Source organism: Phyllostomus discolor, chromosome 10 (assembly GCF_004126475.2).
Source record: "Phyllostomus discolor isolate MPI-MPIP mPhyDis1 chromosome 10, mPhyDis1.pri.v3, whole genome shotgun sequence".
NCBI lineage: Eukaryota > Metazoa > Chordata > Mammalia > Chiroptera > Phyllostomidae > Phyllostomus > Phyllostomus discolor.
Genome location: NC_040912.2, coordinates 3,113,989 through 3,134,109, shown reverse-complemented (window position 1 = coordinate 3,134,109; position 20,121 = coordinate 3,113,989). Strand labels below are relative to the sequence as shown.

The window sequence follows — 20,121 nt, the reverse complement described above, 5'->3', positions numbered from 1 at the left end:
CGGCTGAGAAACCTCTGTCACCCGGGGGTCCTGCGAGTCGTCCCCAGGGCGGGTGATAGTGAGCGGGGGTCCCGTGCCGCTGCGTTGCTAGTGATGCTGACAGCGCAGTGCTCACACCCGGACGGAGACCTGCCTGGCCCGGCACAGGGAGGGCAGAGCAGTGCAGCCAAGAGTGTAGATCGCTGTGTGTGTGGTGGTCGGACTGCGGGGGGCGGGGTGGCGGGAGCCTTTTTTTTTTTTAAATGAACTAACAGCATCTTGAGAAATTGTTCCTCGTTCAGCTGGAGCCTCAGGACGTCTCCCTGGGGTGGGTGGGTCCTGGGTGTTTGCCACACCGCAGCCCCGGGGGCTGGTGTCTCGGGTCTCCTGGGTGAGGAGGTGGGGTGGGGCCACAGCGACCCTCAGGTGGAGCCTGAGGGGTGGGGTTCTGTAGGAAACGCCTGGAGCCAAACCAGCGCCCTGGGGGCACGGTCAGTGAGCGTGGCTTTGACACCCTCGTGTGACCTGTGAACTCCTGGCCCTGACCCTCGCCACCCCCGGGCCCCGTGTGAAATGAGCTGACAAAGCACAACATTCGCTGTTTACAACCGACGACAATACATGGGTCTACATTTCGGTTCCCTTTCCTCCAGGCCATTTGTTCTGCATTTTTAATTGCAATGTCTCCCTTTGCTTTTTTTTTTTTTTTTTTTAACTAACTAGTGAGCATACCCAGAGCTGCCCCGGCACTGGACCAGGTGTGGCCAAAGTGGCACCACATGCCCGTGACAAAACCTTGTGTATGGTTTTCACAGCAAGTGGTCTTAAGAGACTGGATGAGTCCGGTCGCACCCAGCGATTGTATACCCCCATTTCCGCGTAAGGCACGTTCTGTCGCCCCAGCACCTGGGGAACAGCCCTGCTCCAGAGAGCACTGACCCCGGCATGGCTCTCCCCGAGCTGCAGGGGGCCTGTGCCCAGGCCCCCCGGGGGGCGGAGCCAGGGTTGGGAGGGAACCCGGAGCAGAGCAGACACGTGCACGCTTCTCCTCCGCAGCGCCCGGCTCACTTCTCCTGTCCGCGCTCTTCGGTAGGGTCCTGTTTCCTCGGTGTGCGCAATAAAAGTGAATTTGGGCGTGTGCTTTGACGGCTGTGCTGGGGAGCGGGACAGAGGGCGGAGGGGAAGCCCCTCCCCCCGGAGGAAGCGCCTTCAGTGGGCTGGGCCTGCAGCCGGGTGGGGGTGGGGGTGGGGGCGGGGCGGGAGAACCGGAAATTACGTGCTGTCCGAGACTCGAAGGAAGTTGTGGCTCACCAACACATTTGAAAAGTCTAGCTAAGGAACCCCCCCCCCCCCAAGCGAGTGGGACGTGAGAAGCATCAACCAGGTAGAACCACAGCTGACAGAGACACGGGGCACCCTGGGGCCTGGGTCTGCTTCCACCGCCCCGAGCTGAAGCCGTAGCTCTGCTCGCTCAGAAACGACGTGTCTCCCGGGCCCACGGAAGGACGTGTCTGCTGTGGTGAGCGGCAGTTTAGATGAATCAGTATCGGAGATACTGTTTAAACAAGGGTTTTGTAACGCGGCAGCTGCAGACAGGACGGGCAGTCAGCCAGCGGCGGCCGGCAGCTTGCTCGTGGCCAAGTCGGCGCTGGGATGGTTACACGTCTTACCCAGACCGCCCCCTGGGCATCAGCTTCCCCGGAAACATGGAAGCAGGTCGTTTAGGAGTCCCAGGCCGTGCCTGGAGTGTCCCCTTTTATCTGCCTTCCTAGCGTTGAACTTCAAAGAATCCACCATGGCCCTCAAGGCACGGAAGTGCAAGAACAGAAATTTTGAGTGGCGGCTGAACTAGGAGGAAATGAATCTGGGAGGGGGGAAGATGAATTTGTGCAGGAAAGTCGGCTGGGGAGGGGAGAGCTGATAGAGAAACGCCACAGTAGGCCCAGCAGGGACGTTGGGTAGGAGTGGCCCTGCACGCAGCTGCCAGGGCGAGGAACCCACAGGTGCTCTACAGACCGGCTGGCGGGGGCGCCATGCCCCCACCGTCTCCCTCCTGAGCCCGGGGGTGGGAGGGAGGGTCTGGCAGCAGGCATCAATGCACCTGAGGGTGCTTTCCCCTGGACAGGCATCCTGTGTGGGGAGGGGCTGGGGCGTGAGCTGCTGCTATCATTACTTAATTTTGAAAAGTGGTCCAGGGGCGTCAGCACCAGGTCCTCCCGGACAGCGGCCCCTGGGCTTCCGGCCGCAATGTTCAAGTTCCAGCTGTGTCACGGGTCTTTGGTTCCACTCGTGAGTGTGTGGGGGCGAGACCTTGGTTCCTGGGGCAGCTGAAGTCCAAATTCTGTCCTCTAAACATGCTTTGGCTACATGATGTGGGTTTTGTTCTGTTACCTCTGAAAAGCAACTCAGTGTCTCCATAAACAGGACAGGACTGTTTCGAGTGGGCTCTGAGGTCACACATCTCTTTACCTTTTTTCTCGTGTGTGTGTGTGTGTGTGTGTGTGTATGTGTTTTGTTCAAAGAAACCCCGTTCTTTGTCTATACCCACAGTCTGGATTTTGCAGACTGCATCTCCATGGTACTCGTATGTCTTGCACACTGGTAGTTCTTGTGCATGGAGAAGTGTGATCGGACTCGGGTCCTTGTTGTTAGGAAGGAATAGGTCAGAGGTGGCGGTGTGTATTTCCAGCAGGAAGGCCACACTGTCTCCGCGTGTCCAGCAGCCGTGCTGGTCACTGCTGGACACACTGTGGACTGGCGGGCAGAGCAGCAGCATTTACACTCTACTGTGCCTTGAGCTGGATCGTAGACGGAAGCACCGAGAACCGTGCTTGTCCGACACGGTCCAACACAGGACTAGAAAGCTCACGCGCATGACATAATGCACAGAGTCGAGCACATCTGGGCTGTCCCTGTCCACTCAGCTTCCGGGGACGCACGGTCATGTCACTGCCCATTCCAACGGCTGATCTTCCCCCAGTACCCTCATCCTTCAGTGAGAAGGGGAGGTGGCTCCGTTCCATCCTTGGCCCGAACTAGCCGATGCTACTGCCATAAATTCGGGTCTGGTGGCACCTGCACCCCACAACTTAGCCACTGTATGACCTTGGGCAGCTCTCCCCGCCCTGAGCCACCCCACAGGTAGAGAAATTTGGCAGAGAAGCCTCCGAACAGGCTATCATATTTCATTTTACTTTTTCTATCATGACACACAGGCTTTTGTAAGAGCCAGATGAAGTCGCCGACTGCAGTGTGTTTATCAAGCACTTCACACAGGGCTCAGGTCACCACTGGTCGGTATGGTCATCAGACACTAGAAATGACGTGTGACATGTAACAGATTGGACCTGTTAAATGTGGGGGAGCCCAGAATGAAGACGGTGGGGAGTCTCGGTGGCGGCCTCCAGCGGGTGGGCTGCCGGGACCATTCCTGGTGACTCAGTGTACTGATTTTGGAATAAACACCGCGGCTCCCCGGCAGAGCCGGTCATCCGTGGGCGGGTGCAGCTGACGCTCAGCACCTAAGTGTCAGGGACAAGCAGCTCCCGAAGGAAGGTGATTCCAGAAAAAAACAGGTGTGGGGTTGGAGCTGCAAACCTCTCGTGAGAACTGCCTTCCGTGGGGGCGGGGCCAGCTACCGCGGCATCCGGGCCACTCGGCCAAACCCTTTCCACCGGAGCCAGCTGATGTCAGCTACGTCTTCACTAAGGAGCTCCACTTGGATGATTTTACCCCGCCCTCCCAGGAGCCCTGGGAGGCGGAGCTGGGTGTGGCAAGGGGGAGCCCTGGGCCGTCACGCAGGCCCTGGCCCCGGGCTGTGGGACAGGCAACACCCAGGGTTTCGGGGGGGGGGGGGGGGGGCGGCAGGAGGTTCGGCCAGTGGCGGTTTAGACACCAGCCTGCTCTGTAGAGGCCTTTTCTGCTACCCCGCAGCGCCTTGGCCCCGTGCGACGTCCTCGACCTTCCTTTCCGGACCGAGCTCTGGTCTTCGGCCCGAGGACACTAGATCCGGCTGAAGGTCAGAGTGCCACCTAGTGCGGATGGCCACCCGGCTCCCTTCGGCCATTCCCTCCTGCCACCTGCAGCCGGAGACCGGGGATGGGCTGGGTGGGCGCTTCCCCAGTGCAGAGATCCAGCCTGTGGACAGGAATTTCCAACCTGCTTGAGTCCCCACCCCGCCCTCTGCGAGGCTCTGCGCAGCACGGAGCTACCCGCGGACCGACCCTCTCAGGTGAAAGAGAGGAAAACGAAAGTCAGCCAACAGGAGGAGCCCATTCAGAGAAATCAAACTAAACAGCAAGCTGCAGGTGGCTGGGAAAGCACGCACGAGCCACGGACTGGTCTCCCCTGTGTTCGCAACCACGTGGGCCCCGCACGCTGTCCTGCCAGACACCGCCCCACCCCCACTCCGTCTACGGCGTCGCCCCGGGACCCGGCAGGGGGCGCTCTCGGGGCGGGGGGGGACCCTCCTTCAGACACTTCTAGCCCAGAGATGCGTGTTCAGACCGCCCTCCCAGGGACTGCTGAGCGTGCTGCTGATGTTCGAGGCCCGTGTGCTCTCTCTCCCTTCCTCCTGGCGGCATTCACACCCTCTCTTCTCGCTTCCCACCCCGCACCTCCTCCTCCGCCATCTCCGCTCGGCAGATGCTGCCGCCCCAGAACCACGTCCTTCCGCGCCCCACCGCCGTCTGCGCCCGTCTGCGGGCCTGGGACGCGGACCGCCCCAGTGCGCTGCCGCCCCTGGTCTGGGGTGCGGGCCCCAGCTGCCATCCCCCACCCCCTTTCTGCCCCACGCCAGGGTTTCAAAATGCCCAGTGGGTCACACTCACGGATTGACACCCAGGCGGTTACTTTTCTGAACTCGCAGTGTTTTCTCGACGGGAGATCTCTCACCGGGGCCCCGTGTCCTTCCTCGCTTGTGCCACAGAGCTCCTTTCAGAGTCTTGCACCCTGGGCGGGTTCCCCAGGGGCCCCCTGGCTGCTGAGTCTCCCGGTCAGTCCCCGGTCTTTCTCACCGGTCACGGGCCCCTTAAACAGTCACTTGCTCTCCGCACCCCCCCCACCCCCCCCGCCCTCCCCCGCGTCCTGGAGCACACTGCCGCCCCGGGGGCTGCCTCTCCTCTTTCCTCCCAGCCTCCCCGGCCGCTCTGCTCTGCCCTTGGCCCCTCCCCTGTTCTCTCCCCGCTCCCTGCCTTGGTGAGTCCTCCCACTCTCCTAGCTTCAAATGTCACCAGTGTGCAAACGACTCCTCCGTGGCAGCCCCCTCCCAGACTTCTCTCCGAACTCCCCACCGCCCCACCGCCTGTGTCTGGGCCATCTCCAACTCCACCTGCCTGAACCTGAGCCCGGCCTCCTGCCAGGCCTCGTCCACGTGTCCACTCCCAGCCTCTCCTCCCTCCCATGGGCCTGGGCACCCTTGTTTGTCCGTTCTCTTAATGGAGTGCCGGCACCTCTTGCTGGCTCCAGCTCCAGGACACGTCTAGAGTCTGACCGCCCCTCACCGCCTCCTCTCCTGCCAGCTGCCCAGCAGCCCCCCCCCCGCCCCAGGTGATCCCTATTAACCAGGTGAGGCCTTCACCCGGAGTAACGGCAGCTGTGTTCCTCGGGACGGCCAGAGGCCCGGCCTCCCTCGCCGCCCCCCCTCCCCCGCCTTCAGGGCTCCGTGGCGAGGCGGGCCGGCCCCGATGTGCGTCCCATTGCGTGTGGTCTGGATGAGGGGAGGCCCGGCCTGTGGGCTGGGACCTCAGGTGGTGAGCTCTTCTGCCGAACAGCCCCCCCCACCCCCACAGCTCGTTCAGGACAGCACGCCCACCTGCAGGTGACAGGTGAGACCCGCAGGAGTGGGCCCAGAGAATCCCTTCAAATCCACCCATGAGGGTTTATGTCCACGGAAGTCACCAGCGCAACCTGGAAGGAAGCGGCCGTGACTCAGGAACGGAGCATCTGACGCGGCAGCCATCCTCCAGGAACGAAGGCCCCGCCACACCCTGGGACTCCCTGTGGGCGGAGACCCGTCCTCCACACGGACAGTCCGTCTCCTGCACGGGGGCAGGGGGCTGACCGGGGGGCTGACCCATGCTCAGACGAGGGCCAGGCCGCCAGAGACCTGGCACGGCCCCCAGGACCCCTGCCTGTCCCCGACCCGCGTCTCCGCTGGCGAGATGAGAAGCCCTGGTCCTCCCACGATGAGAAGACTCTTCCAAAACCTGAAATCTCTGCGATGGAATTACTGGGTGTGGGCTCATCCCAGTTCCTGTTTTTAAACCAAAACGCCAGGACCATCGTCTCCCTGGTGAGAGCGGCCTGCTCCCCACGTGTAGAGTGAGGACTGTGCCTGTGTGCTGCAGACCCTTCATCGGGGGTGACATCTGTGTCGCCCAGCGGAAGGGCTGTGTGAAGCCCAAACGTGCACTTCCTGGCAACTCACCAGCTTCTGACATCAGTTTATCTGCAGGGACAGAGTATCTTTCTGCTTGTCACCCTCCTGGAACTTTATTCACTGAACTCGAAACAACACTGTGGAACGTTTAGGAGGGGGAGGGGCCGTCTGCTTCAGTAACAACTCGAGAGTCTGAACCTCCGCCACGGGGTCGCTGCTCTGGCTCCGAGGAAGGGCTCTCCTTGGAGCTGCTCTGAGGCCCACTCCGCCCCCCCACCCCCGGGGCACCACCGCCTGTGCCTGAGGGGCCTCTGGCATGCCGCACACACAGCCTGCACCCTCTGCGGGGGCGGATGGGAGCCCTGGGGGGCTGCAGTGCGTCCTGCCGGCTACTTCAAGCACCGGGCGAGCGCACAAAGCAGAGGTGGTCCACCCCCTGGGGCGGGCTCGGCCCTCCAGCCGGTCCAGCCAATCCCTCCCGGTCTGACCCGACCCGGGCCCACCGCGTGTGAACACTGTGGTCACAGGGCATCGCCCCACAGACTGACCGCGGCCCCCCTGCCACGCGGATGCGGCGACAGCCCCCGTGGAGGTTATGTACAGAGAGGGGCTGCGAGCGGTCAGCCCCGCCGGGGGCGCAGGGGCGTCCTGTTTAGCACGGCTCGCGCCGTGGACGACACACACCAGGAGACATGCAACGCTGCGGAGAGCTGGGCGAGGGTTCGTGTTCCACACCGGCCAGGGGCTCCGTGACAGCAGCGGTGGGGGGAGGGGGTGGGGGGGGGAGGCCGCTGTCACTCGGGCTCTGACTCGGGGGCCGAGAGGGGCTGCCGCTCCCCTGTCCCTGTCTCGGGACGCGCAGTCGGTTCTCCGTCCGGCGCCGAGCTGAGCAGTCTGCCGGCTCTCGGTCCAGACGGGTGTCTTGGTCCCTCTACACCTTTTTATCCCGCTCTGAAGACGCAAGTTCAAACGCCGGAAACCGCGCGGTCTCCGGTTCCAGGACGTCGGAGAGGAAGTGGATGGCGCCGGCCATGCCTGCAAGGTCAAAGAGGGTCCTTCAGGACACAGGGCGCCCCTGCCACCTCCTTCCCCAGGGCGTGGGACCTGGGGAGGGAGCGGGGGACTTCAGCAACAACGGCTTCACAGAGATCACCGAAACCCGAGCGTGAGCACCAGCAGGCAGGGATGCCACTTTTCCTCCCTCTCTTATTTTGAAACACTGCTTTCTGGGCTTTAGTATTCTACTTTGACACTTTGAGAAGGTTTTACAGAATCATGACCAGAAAAGCTACCTCGTGCTGCTCTTGAGATATTCCGACTTACAAAACCTCCCCGATCAGAGCGCTGACATTCTAGCCCAAACAGCAAGTTGCATTTTGTGTCTTCTCTAGGTGTTAAGAATGTTATTTACAGGTGAACTTTATTTGCTCTGGTAACAATCCCCTCAGCCCCTCCCCTCTGCGGCAAACGAGCCGGGGGTCCCACACTGAGGCACAGGGGCTTCTGAAGGCAAGGTGGGCGGGGGGGGGGGGTGCATTGGCGGGGCCAGCTGCTCCCGCCCCAGGCTGGCCGCTCCAGCCCCAGGCCCTGCTGTCTCCTCGGTCAGAACACTTCCTCCCAGCTGGGTTTTGTTTGGTTAGAGGTTTTCCTTTGCTGTAAAACCCACGTGAAACCCGCCTGTCTTCACTATACTTCTCCGGTCCCGACAAAGGCACACACCTGTGCAGGCCACCCCCCTGCCGGGCCGTGGAGCACTTCCGGCACCGCCCCAGGGGGCCCTGCGAGCCCCTCCAGTCTACCCTGCCCCCGCCCCCGCCACGGCCCAATCTGCCTGTGTCAGATGGCACACGACACATGCAGGGCACATGCAGGCTTCTTCCCTCAATGCTTTTGCGACTCGATCCTGGTGTGCGCTGGCCAGCAGCTGTTTCCCGGGGAGGGTGGTTCCCAGGCCGCCCCATGAGTTTCCGTCTGAAGCACGGGTGCCAGCAGCGCAGGGCCACCTGTCAGAACCCACTGGGGAGAGACGGGGACCACGACCCCCTCCGGAGGGGCCCGGAGCGCCCTGTGCTGAAATGACCCTGTCTGGGTGGGGTAGGGGGCAGAGCCCCTTGGTGGAGGAAACGCCCCCCGAAGGGCCAGATGTCAGAACGTGCACAAAGTCCAAACAGACACTTGACATTATCCCGACAGCACACCCCGACAAAGTCAGTACGAAAAGCAAAACTACAGGCTACTGTCCTCCATAGATGTAAAAATCCTCAACAAAATGTTAGCAGTACAATTCTGCAATTCATAAAACAACTGTTCATCAGGACTAAGTGAGGTTTACTTGAGAGACGCAAGGCTGGCTAATGTTTGAAAAATCGGTCCAGACTAAAAATCTACCATATTAATAGGCTAGAGGAGAAAAATCACATGATCCTATCAATTGATGCCAAAAAAAAAATTCAACAAAATTCAACATCTGTTTATATGTGATTTTAAAAAATCCAATCATTTACTCCTTCTGAAGTTTATTTTGGAATTAGTGTAAGATGTGGCTCTGAAGGAGTGAAAAGTTACCGATTCACCCTGACACCATGTCAGCGCTGTCCTCGGATTTCTGTGGCTCATGTCACAGTCGCCCAGTGCTTCCCCTGTCCCTCTCCTGCGCACCAGAAACGTGGAAGGGCACCATCTCTGTGCAGGACCGCCACTCGTGTCTCCGGATTGTGTCCTGCACACACTGTGGCCGCAGCAGACTGTTAGTTAACGCTGTGTGTGCTCATTTCCTGTCATTGCTCTTGTTCTCGGAACTTTATTACTTTTCCGACCATTAACATTTCTAATTACTAATGCTTTTCAATTGCTAGCGTTAATTATTCACGCTTCTGTATGTAAGTTACACAACTGCACGTGTGTAACCGACAAGCTTCCTGTGAGCGGATCGACAGCTGATACACAGCACCACAGAGGAGAGGCAGGGGAGGACGTCCTGTCGTCTCTCCCGTCACCAGGGAGCGGACACTCTGTGCTCCGTCTGCGCCGTCACCTCCCGAGAGACCTGAGCACCCCTGGGAGACACTCGCAGGCGCGCAGGCCCGGCACAGTGAAGGGACTCACTGTGGTTTCCGGCAACAAACCACTCTGGACTACCCACAGCTGTGGGGGTGAAGGGGTGAAGGGGCGGGGCCGGGCCCCCAGGGCGTGGACCTCGCCCCCCTTACCTTCGAAGAGCGAGTAGGGTCTGTCGGGGATGCGGCACCCGTGGGCTCCGTACGCGAGACACCACTCTGCAAACTAAGGAGAAGACAGCTGTTCCCTCTGACGACTGGAGGCCCCGCTTCCTGAGAAGGCGCTGATGTGCCGCCGCGGTGAACTCGCCGGGAACCGCAGCGAGGGGTCCGGGCAGCGGGGAGGTCAGGAGCCTGCGCTCTGGGCGGGACCGCCGGCCCCCTGCTCAGCTGGTGGGCCCGTCACCAAGCTCATCCCCGAGCTGAGACCGGTGGGTAAGGGGTCGTGGGGCCGATTTCGGGGGAAGGCGTCCCTGGTGGGAGGACCAGCTAACACGAGGCTCCCAGGGAGCAGCAGGCCTGCTCTGCTGCCCGCGTGGGGGGCGGGCGGCTGGCTGCGGAGCCGGGGGCTGGGCTGCGGAGCGCAGAAGCGGAGGAGCCTGCGAGGGCCTGACTCCCAGGGCAGCGGAGAGGGGCCGGCCGTGGGCTCTGCCCGTCCCGCGGGGCCCAGACGCTGCTGGGGCAGGGGCCGCCTCACCTTGCACGCCCGGTAGAGGTACTTCTTGTCCTGGGTGAGGCGGTACAGGGAGAGGAAGGAGTAGCCGTTCCCGGCGGTGCCGTGGCAGATCCCGTAGCCCTTCCGCAGCAGGCCGCGCTGCCAGATCACGTCGCTGCACTCCATGGCGTCCTTCAGGTACTTCTCCTCCTTGAAAACCTGGGCCGCGAGCAGCAAAGCGGTTCCCCGTCCGGTCAGAAAACCTGAACGGGCCCCGGGGAGAAAAACGCACCACCGGCAGCCCCCGCCGCAGCCCCCGCTGCCTCCATCCGCCCGTCCCCTGCCCGCCCCTCCTCCCGGCTCACAACTCCGCGGTGGCAATGCTGACTGTTGATTTTAACCAGTGAAAACGCCCACCCACGTGGAACGGAGGCGCTGACGGCGAGCAGGGGACCCTGGGCACCGCTGCCGCGACGGAGCACCGACCTTGTGGGCCTGCATCAGCATGTGCACGACGCCCGGGGCCCCGTGGCACCAGTGCACCAGCCGGTCGGTCTCGTTGCTCAGCGACGACGGGTAGTTCCCGGACCGGAACCGCTTGTGGCGCACGTAGTCGACGCTGGGCTTCACCATTTCTGCCAGGGTTTCCTGGTCCACTCTTGCTGCTGGCTTTATGCAGACAAAAACAAAACAAGACATACGTTTTTTCTATTTGTTTTTAAAACCTCTGTTTTGCGGCTGATCCCAACACAAGCAGAGCTCGAGCATCGGGATCCAGAGGCGGCGCCGCGCTCCGTTTCAGCCCGCACGGTCTGCGTCCGCCTTTCAGCCCCCGCCCCCCGCCGACGGCCGGTTGTGTGACCGGCCACTGCGCCGCACCGCGCGGGGCCTCCTGACCTGCATCAGCATGTAGTAAATCCCCGCCACGCCGTGCGCCGCGCCGACGTACTGCTTCCGGTGCCACTGGTACAGCAGGGGGCAGCGCTCGGTCTTCCGCTCCTCCCGGGACAGGGCCTTGCCCGACTCCACTATAGCGGTGACCACCTGCAGGGGCGGTGAGACGGCAGCCGTCGGAACACAGGCGTCCTGTCCTAGTCTAATGCGCACGCACCGCGTGGAGCACAATAAATACGGGACGTCAGACAACCGCCTCATGAAACCAAAAGGCCTTTGAATCTAGAAACGCTTCCTCTGGGAATATTCTGGACTGCCGAGAGGCGTTGCAGGGGCCGGTTGTTCCCCCAGAGCCTGGCAGGCTCCCGCTGGGGCAGGGAGGGCAGGGCTGCACGTGTGCGGCCCCGTGAGGGCTCTGCCGCGCGTGCCCGTGCAGCGCTTCGCTAGGTCACGGGCAGAACCGCACCGTCACGCGTCTGCGCCGCAGACCCGGTCTGGCTCCCGACACCCCGACGCCCCGACGCCCTTGCTACTTTTGGAAACCGAGCTCCGAGTGTTAGCTGGGCAGCGGCCTCCGAGCCCCGGACAGCTGGACGCAGCCACCCCAGTTCTGTAAGGGGGGCGTGAGCAGAAGGGGGGGGCGTGAGCAGAAGGGGGGTGGCCACTGGTGGCTCTCGGCCTTAGGAAGGAAGCGGCTCCTCCCCCGCTTCCGCGCCTGTCCCTGGGCGCGGGTGCTCACCTAGCTTTGGTCCCGCAGACCAGGGCACGCCCCCAGGACACAGGAGCCCAGGGCAGAGGGTCCCTCGCTGTGCTCCCAGGACCGCCGCCAGCTCAGACAGCCCACGAAAGAGGCACGAACACGCCGTCTTTCCGGAGCTGTGCTGGCCTGGTTCTAATGAAGGCAGCTGAATCCACACAGGCCAGGGATTAGAGATTTTTAACAAGTCCCTGGAGACGAAAACATGCGGCTACTGATTAACTTGAGGAGATGCTTTGAGGAGCTCCTGCTGCCTCGGAACCGAGGGCAGCCTCTGTCCTGACAGTGCCCACAGGCAGATCTGGGGGGTGGGGACGCCCCTGGAGCCAGCGCGGCCCCGCCGTACCTCTTTAATCGCCGACTCGCTCACGGCGCCCGGCCCGATCTCCGTGTTCAGGTAGAGTAAGGCGTACAGGTACCCGGCCCGGCCGTAGAGCAGCTCGTCGGGAAGGTCCGTGTCTCGGCCCACGACGGCTCTCTGGAGCTGCAAGAGTCTGCCCGGGGAGAGAAACCTCTGTCTTCCCGGACAGTGTCCAGCACACCGACTCCTGGAACCGCCACTAACCCCGCTCCTGCAGGAGCTACCTATCTGCCGTGGACTTTTAATTTACAACTGATTTTAAAAAATATATTAAAAAACCCAAAACAGGAAACAAAAACTTCTCTACTTAACTTCTCTCTCAGATACCACAACGAATAACAAAACATCTTTGTGTTCCAAATGTCGACCTTACAGCTATGCTAAAGCACGTAAGGGAAGACACTCAGTTTTAAAGTCCGGCATTAGGAGAAAGTGACGTGACGTCGAGATGCAGTGGCAGTGAGTGTGGCCAGTGCGCGGGAACCAGGCTGAGCCGTCCCGTCTTCCAACCAACGCGAACGGGCCCGCGTGAGCCGCAGGCCAGCCAGCGCCCCGAGGGGGTGAGCCCCGGCACCTGCTTCCGCAGAAAGAACGGAAACCAGGGGGTGCAGCTGATAGTTGACCCCTCCTACCTGTTCATGACCTCTGAACCTGAGAATGAGCTAGTTTTCAGGCACGGACGGCAGCCAAGCATTACTTGAGAAAAACGATGAAAGTAACACGAAGAAACACGCGTATCACCCCCAGATTAAGGCAAACGCAGCTTGGGTCGGAGGGAGCGCAGGACGCCACCACCCTGCTCAAGAGGAACGCACACAACCCTCCCCTGCGTGGGGGGGCCTGCTTGTGGGAGAAGACGAATTTGGAAGGCTTCCCTCCCGAACCCCCCTCTCTCTCCAGCCAGGCCTCCCACCGCGCTCTCGGACTCACTTGGTGATGCATTCCCGGGACTCGGCATCGCTCTTGAGTCTGTGGTAGACCACGGCCCCCACGGCGAGCGGCCCGGCGTCCCCACAGAGGAAGGTGACCCTGCGGCCATTCAGGTTCCGGAGTGTCCTCTTCACGTAGTCCAGGGACCGGAGCAGGTAGGTCTGGTCACTGGTGACCCGGTGCAGCTGCAGGTACAAGAGGGCTATGCCTGGAAAACACCCCCGGCCCCAAGAACGCCATTATCACCTGGTCTTTTAGCCTCTAGGACATAATTTTTATGATGATATGAAAAACCTACACAGAAACCTACGTTTCTGAAGGGGACCCTCAAAGAAATTACACAGGAGATTTTTTTTGTTTTTTAGTTCTTCATGTGAACTTACTAACTCCTGTTACAGTGTTACAGGGTTCCGGCTACGTGGTAAAACAGCGAGAAGGTAAAGATTAGTGAAGGGCAGGCCGCTTTTCAAATTCAGGCTCTTCATGTGAAGTCTTCACTGGTTGCTCGTTCAATTGTCCTCGACATAAGAATCTTTACGTGTACAAATGGGCCAGACGAGCATGGGCAATAGGTGAAACAGTCATTACACATAACGGACGGAGAAATCACACAGCTATAACTCGTCAGGAAGATCAAAGCAAGGCGGGCAAACAAACAAAAAGAAACTGGCCCCCGGGCGAGTTTGCTCTTTCGACGTATTTTCACAAACAGTCGTACATTTCGTCAAACACTGTCCCCAGAATATGACGGACAACACAGTCAAGGTAAAACTTCCAGGCAGAATTTCTTTGGAAATGAAATTCCAAAGCATTCCATCTACGAAGACAGCTCGAAGGGTATAAAACTTTACCATCTTATGAGAGAAAGGAGTTTCAAACCCCAGCCTTACGTTTTGTGTAACCCGAGCATGAATGGGACGGATCGCGCGCACGCACGCACGCGCACGCGCACCCCCACCTGTCCAGCCGGTGTAGGCGGAGCAGTCGTGCGGGTCGGCGGTCTTCAGCCCTTCCTCCATCTGCTGCAGGAGGTCTTTGATTTTGGTCTGGATCCGCCGAGCGAGGTTCTGGACGATCTGAGAACCAGAGCAGACAGCGCTGTAAGCCGCACGAGAACGGGACGGCGCCGCGGAAAGCACCTGGACAGTCTGGGCGGTGCCACCGGCGGGCAGAGATCACACCGCGAGGTCCGTCTCAACGCGTCCGTGTCTGCAGCGTTACCGTGGTCTTACAAGGAAGCTGTAAAACGAGATACTGCCCCGCACAGACAACCGTCTTCAGCAGGATCTCGAAAAGTGAGTTTCAGAAATGAGAGCGAGCGGACATTAAAAACACGGCGGATCTGACTATGGAAACACTTTAACTTCTATGCGTTCAAGAAGACAAGAAAGGTGGTGTGCAAGTTAATGACAAAACCTCGCAGACCCGGACAGCAGGATGGTGGCCGCCCGAGGGCAGACGGGCAGAGGGAGGAGAAGGGGGTCACATACATGGTGACGGAAGGGGGCTGGACTGTGGGTGGTGGGCACACACGACAATACACGGGTGATGTGTGACACAGTCATACACGTGAAATCTATGTAATTTATTAACCAATGTCATCCCGGTACATTTAAGAAGTTAATGACAAAAGGGAAATGCTTATAATATAAAACATTATAAACTAAAAAGACCATAACAATATAGAAATATACCTAAAATTATCAAGGTACCTCGTAAAAAGAAAAAAATAAAATGACAAGCATATGCAAAAATCGTGAACCACTTAGCAAGTGATGCAATGCCAATAAGTACAAGTATCATGGTCTGTCTATTAGATGAATAATAAAGCACTTAAAACTATGACGTACCAACCCTGCTAAGAGCTACGGAAGCAGGTATTCTTACCTGCTGCTGGTAGGCAGTCTTTCCCACGGGAAATGTGGCCAGCGCTTAAGCATGAATTTGTTCAGATTTTTCTATCTCGTGCTTTTGGAAAAATCTAGTTGCAATACCAACTGCTGAGGTGTGTTAAATCCCTCGTCATGAATGTAGACTTGTCTACTGTGTACTTCTTCCTTTAATTCTGTACTTTTTTTTTTTTTGCTCTCGTGTGCTTTATAGTTGTGTTATTAGGCGTAGACTAATGGACACTGTTGTGTGCCCCTCACAGACTGACTCAGTATCAGCATGAAAGGCCCCGCTGCGGGATGATAGAGAAAATGCTTATGTAATTGAAAAATTAAAAAAAAAATAAAAGAATTCATTGCACCCTGTAAATACAAAGTCCAAGGAAGAAAACAAAAAGGCTTTTATGTAACTGCACGTTTAGGGCTTCCCGGGCACATTTCACTGAAATTTGGGGTCGTGGATGAAGGCAAACCCGGGAAGATAAGTCAGCGGTGCACAAGGTGTGCGAACCCCAAGGTGTGCGAACCCGGAGGGGTCTGCCTGGCGCCGGAGGTGTCAGTGTACCTTTCACAGGAGGCGAGGCCCTAGAACTGGAGGCCAGAGGGCTTATCTTCTTCTGGGGAAGAAGAAGAAGATACCTTCTCCTGTAAGAAGATAAGTCTCTCATTTACATTCCAGAGACTAAGAGTAAGGTACACCCAATGACACCTTTTCAAGGGGAGAGGAGGCGGGCCCTCTTCCCCGGGTACGAAAAAACCTTCTTGACCAATTCCGTTTTCTTACAGGGAAGTAAGGTCGCATCCTGAGGGTGGCTGGGACTTGGACATACCTTTCTGGGGGACAGTTCCACCCATAACACCCTCGTTTTCATGAAACTTCATGCTTATCAAACAAATGCACACCTTGATATTATCTATCTTAACTACATTTTAACATTATTTTTAAAATTGAAAATGTGATAACTGGCTAATCATAATGAATCTATAGAGAAGGCAGTAGGATGTAATTCATGTTATCTTGTGATTTTACACAACTAAGAAGCGTTCTTTCCGCCTTTTAAAATCACAATTCCCCTCTCTTTCTCAAGTTCAAGATCAGCACAATTTCCGCCTCCCCTTTCCTTGAGCAGTAACCAGGGCCACCAGCGTGGGCCCCCACCTGGCACGTTTTAATTGTTTAACCACACAGGATAACACAAGGTCATTTGTTTCAGTTTCCTGTTATATGAATCAGTTTGGTACAGGGTTGAGGTCAAAATCTCATTGACCAGATCCAAAGGGCAACAAGAAAACCCACAATTTCAGGATCGGTGTTCCTCTCGGGCTGTGAGGTAGAAGCTGGGGCTCTGCTGCCCCTGCCTTTATGGTTGGCAGAGACCCCCGTGGGGCCAGGGGCTCCTCTCCCTCATCTCTCCCCGAACCTCACACCAACCCCCTTACTGTAAGGGCATCTCCCCGAACCTCGCACCAACCCCCTTACTGTAAGAGTGTCTCATGGAACCTCACACCAACCCCCTTACTGTAAGGGCATCTCCCCAAACCTTGCACCAACCCCCTTACTGCAAGGGTGTCTCCCCAAACCTCACACCAACCCCCTTACTGCAAGGGTGTCTCCCCGAACTTCACACCAACCTCCTAACTGTAAGGGTAACATTGAGATAGCAACTCATAGTTAAGTGCGAGCGATGGATTTTTTAATGCTCGCTAACGTTAAGTATAACTTTTTTTACAAAAAAATTTGAAATCTAAGTCAAAAATATAACAGATAGTGAAAAGAAAAGACATGGAGAGACAGACATAAACACTGACATGTGCATTCTAAACCCTGGGTTTTCAAGGGGAAGGAGCGGGGAGCTCCCTGGGGGTCTGTGGGGTGCCACAAACAAAGGCCGCTGGCCAGGTGGTTCCTAGCTGTTCATCTAATGCGATCACTAACAGCCACGGGAGTGATAACCACAGAGATAACCACGTCTAAGAACGTGCAGGCCTGGAGAGCTCACTTGCCCACGATTCAGACCAAGGGCTCTTTCACAACTGCCTTCTCAGTTTCGGCAAACCTGTATCTCCTGGAATACGAAGCACACGCAGAACCAGGGCAGGTAAGTGGTGAACGTGCGGCTTTACCAAACACGAGAACGGTTGTGCTGGCGTTCATTTCGTCCTTTATTTCCACCATCAACACCTATAAAGGACACCTTGTTCTGAATGGAGCCAGGAGGCCACGAGGATCCCACTCGCATACTCATTCACTGCAGCCGGTATTACCAGCAAGGAGAGGGAAGGCAGAGATGATTTAAACAAAGGACAGCATTCTTCATATTGGAATTTCATCTCCTGCTTGTAGAGAAAAAGAGAAGGAAGATCCCTCCGGTCCTGGCAACAGCACTAACCACAACCTTGACCTCGTTCTCCAATGAGCTTCTGTTCAAAACCACCGAGGCCATTTTCCTCCCGAAACCTAAAAAAAAGCTGACCTTCCTTTGCATCTTCAGACTTGCTGCCGCCTGCTACATTCTGCATGTCCTGAACTGCAACGCCCCTGCTTTCCCCAAATTAAACTCAACTTTTTGAGCTTGCCTCCGTTTACCCGTTTGTTGGGTCTGCACCACTCTCTCCCTACCAAGTTAGCTGTTCTGCAAATACTCGCTTTCCAACGCCTGGGCACACAGACAAGGGCACTCAAAACGTCAACAGTGCTCGTGAGCAATGCTTTTTTTGAGGTCACTTTCCAGGGCAGGGGCCAGGCCTGATGACACCATCGGACCCAGGAAAGCTAAGGGCAGGTTTCCAGCAGGTCTGTTTTGCACGTGCATTGGCTGAATTCGCTCGTGGGCATCGGCTGTGGGTCATCTGATCTGCGTGATCAACCGCCACTAGAGCCCGCAGAACCACTTCCAAGGGCCCAGAAACGGAGCGCTCCATCAGGGCACCTCACAGGCAGGGAGGCACTCAACACGAACAGGGTGGCTAACACAGGCGCAGCGCCCAGTCCTCCGGGGAAGGACCCTGCCGGCACGAGCGACGGGAGTGCGAGCAGGCGGGCGCGCCCCGACTCCTCCCAGGCCGGGACGGAGGGCGCGCCCCAGGGGCGGGGCGAGGGTGACGCCCCGCCCCCAGTGGGCGGGGAGGGTAACGTCAGCCCGCCGATGGGCGGGGCGAGTGGACGCTACCACCACTCGCGCTCCCCCCGCCCGGCGCGGCCCCGGGCCTGGCCGAAGTCGGCCGCCGACTCACCTTCCCGTCGTCGTTGAAAGGGAGGCTGAGCTCGTCCGGGGAGGGCGCAAGGCGAGCAGAGCCCGTCTCCTCCGTCGCCGCGGTGGAGGCCGCGGCCTCGTAGTCCGGGAAGGGGTTGGGGAACGCGCGCTCCTCCATCTCTGCCTCCCCGCTCAGGTGCAACTTGAGCCTCTTCGACATGGTCTCGCCCATCGCCGCCGCGCGCTTTCCCCCGCGCCGGGGCCGCGCGGTACGGCGCGCGCGCGGGGACAAACCTCCTGCGCGGCGTTTCCCCTGGAGCGACGCTCCGGGACCCCGCGCGGCGGGCCGGGGTCTCCCTTTAGGCGAGCCGCGAGCTGGGAGGGCGAGCGGGGCCTTGGGGCGCGCAGGAGCCTCTCCGCGGGGCCTGCCGGGCCGCGGGCGGCGGGCACATCTGGGCGCAGCTGGTGCGCTCCACGTGGTGCCCGCCCGGCCGGACGCCGCCCGGGCAGCCGGGCCCGCGGGGAGCCCTCGGCGGCTCGGAGCCGGGTCTCGGCCGACCGCCCGGTCCCTTCGCCGCCCGCCTCGGCCTGCTCTGGGCGACGTGCTCGGCGGGCCGGAGGCCGGGTCCTGAAGCGCCTCCTGCGGCCGAGCCGCTTCCACGATTCTCTAGGGAAAACCGGGCGACCGTGCGGGGCAGGTTCCCGCTGGAAACCTGGAGCGAGAATTCGCTGTCATTCGAGGTGTCTGCGGTCCCCAGACGCGCCGTCATCCACCTGCATTCTCTCCAGCCGGGCGGGGCCGCCGCCGCCGCCCTCGGCCCCCCGAAGCGCCGGGGCACAACAACAGCTCTTTGTTCGATAATAAGGGCGGAGAAAAAAAACCAAACCCTCCTCTAAAAAAATTGCAAAATAGCCCCAAACACTGCGAAGATTGTGTAGAGCCTCCCGGGGGGAGCGGAGCGGCCCCTCCTATTCATCACAGTTGGGAGGGGGTGTCGAGGGGGAGGAGCCACCGGCCTTTTTTTTTTTTTTTTTTGGTCCTATGTTCTATTTTCATGAAGTCCCTTTGTTTTGAATAAACGGATATATTTGGTTACAAGACAGCATTGGAAAGCACACTTAATCACCCAAATATTTAGTTGGCCGAAAGATTCCTCCAGAATTAATTCACGTGCCCAGGAGCAGCACACCGTGTGTAATAAGAGGACACGGAGAAATGTCTGCTTTTATGTAAATACAACATGGCTAATTTAACAGTTTTCTTCACTGGTGCTCTTTGTTCTTGCTTCGTTCATTGTTTGAAGCCAAATCGATGCAATGATTTCTCCTCCTTGAGGAAAAAAAATCTTATTTTACGGTTTACCCCCCCATTTCATCACTGACTGAATGCCAGATGGTACTGGGCGATGACAAACTAGAGATTCAAAAGACCGTTTCTGCCCTCAGATTCCGAGGCAGTGGGTGAGCAAGGTACGGATGACAGCACAGTGTGGGATGGATGCTCTTCCGGAGCCGAGCAACGGATACATTGGAATGACAAACAGCCCGAGCTGCGGGGGGCACCCATGCCCCTCTCTGAGGCCTGGCTGCCCACTCCCGCGGCTCTCAGCGCCTGGCCCACTGCCCAGGCTGAGCAGGGTAGACACTGCTCCTGACCCTGGGGAATGACCTCATAGGGGAAGATGGTTTTGTAGGGGTCACCTGGAATAATATCCTCTGAGTTACAACAGGATACCTGTTAAGGAGGCCGTACCTCCCTGCTTCATTCTCTGCCCCGGGGCCCCTCTTTCTCCCACCCTCCGTGAAGGACATTTGCTCACTGGTTCCAAATTCTTATGCCCTGGATGCTCACGGGCCTTCGGAGTGTTAAACAAAAAACCTTCCCAGCCACAAGCTTTTCTGAAAGAAAGGGTTTGTTGAGCCACATGTTAGCCAGCCAAAGGACCAGGGCTGGGGGTGTGCAGCCCAAACCAGCAGCCGCGGGGCTGGATGGAGAGGCCACTTGTCCACCAGCCTGAAGCTGACAG

General features: G+C 58.5%; 1 protein-coding gene across 1 annotated transcript; it reads right to left on the bottom strand.

Moving 5' to 3' along the window:
• Positions 1-7,061: 7,061 nt before the first annotated feature.
• Positions 7,062-19,041, bottom strand: LANCL2 (LanC like 2). The gene is made up of 9 exons (XM_028525698.2): positions 18,135-19,041; positions 13,970-14,087; positions 13,012-13,219; positions 12,067-12,214; positions 10,967-11,113; positions 10,556-10,738; positions 10,112-10,288; positions 9,568-9,640; positions 7,062-7,393 (listed from the first exon to the last, which is right to left on the bottom strand). Exons 1-9 carry the CDS (start codon positions 18,324-18,326, stop codon positions 7,290-7,292), a joined length of 1,350 nt encoding a protein of 449 aa, XP_028381499.1. The 5' UTR covers positions 18,327-19,041; the 3' UTR covers positions 7,062-7,289.
• Between the last annotated feature and the right edge of the window lie 1,080 nt (positions 19,042-20,121).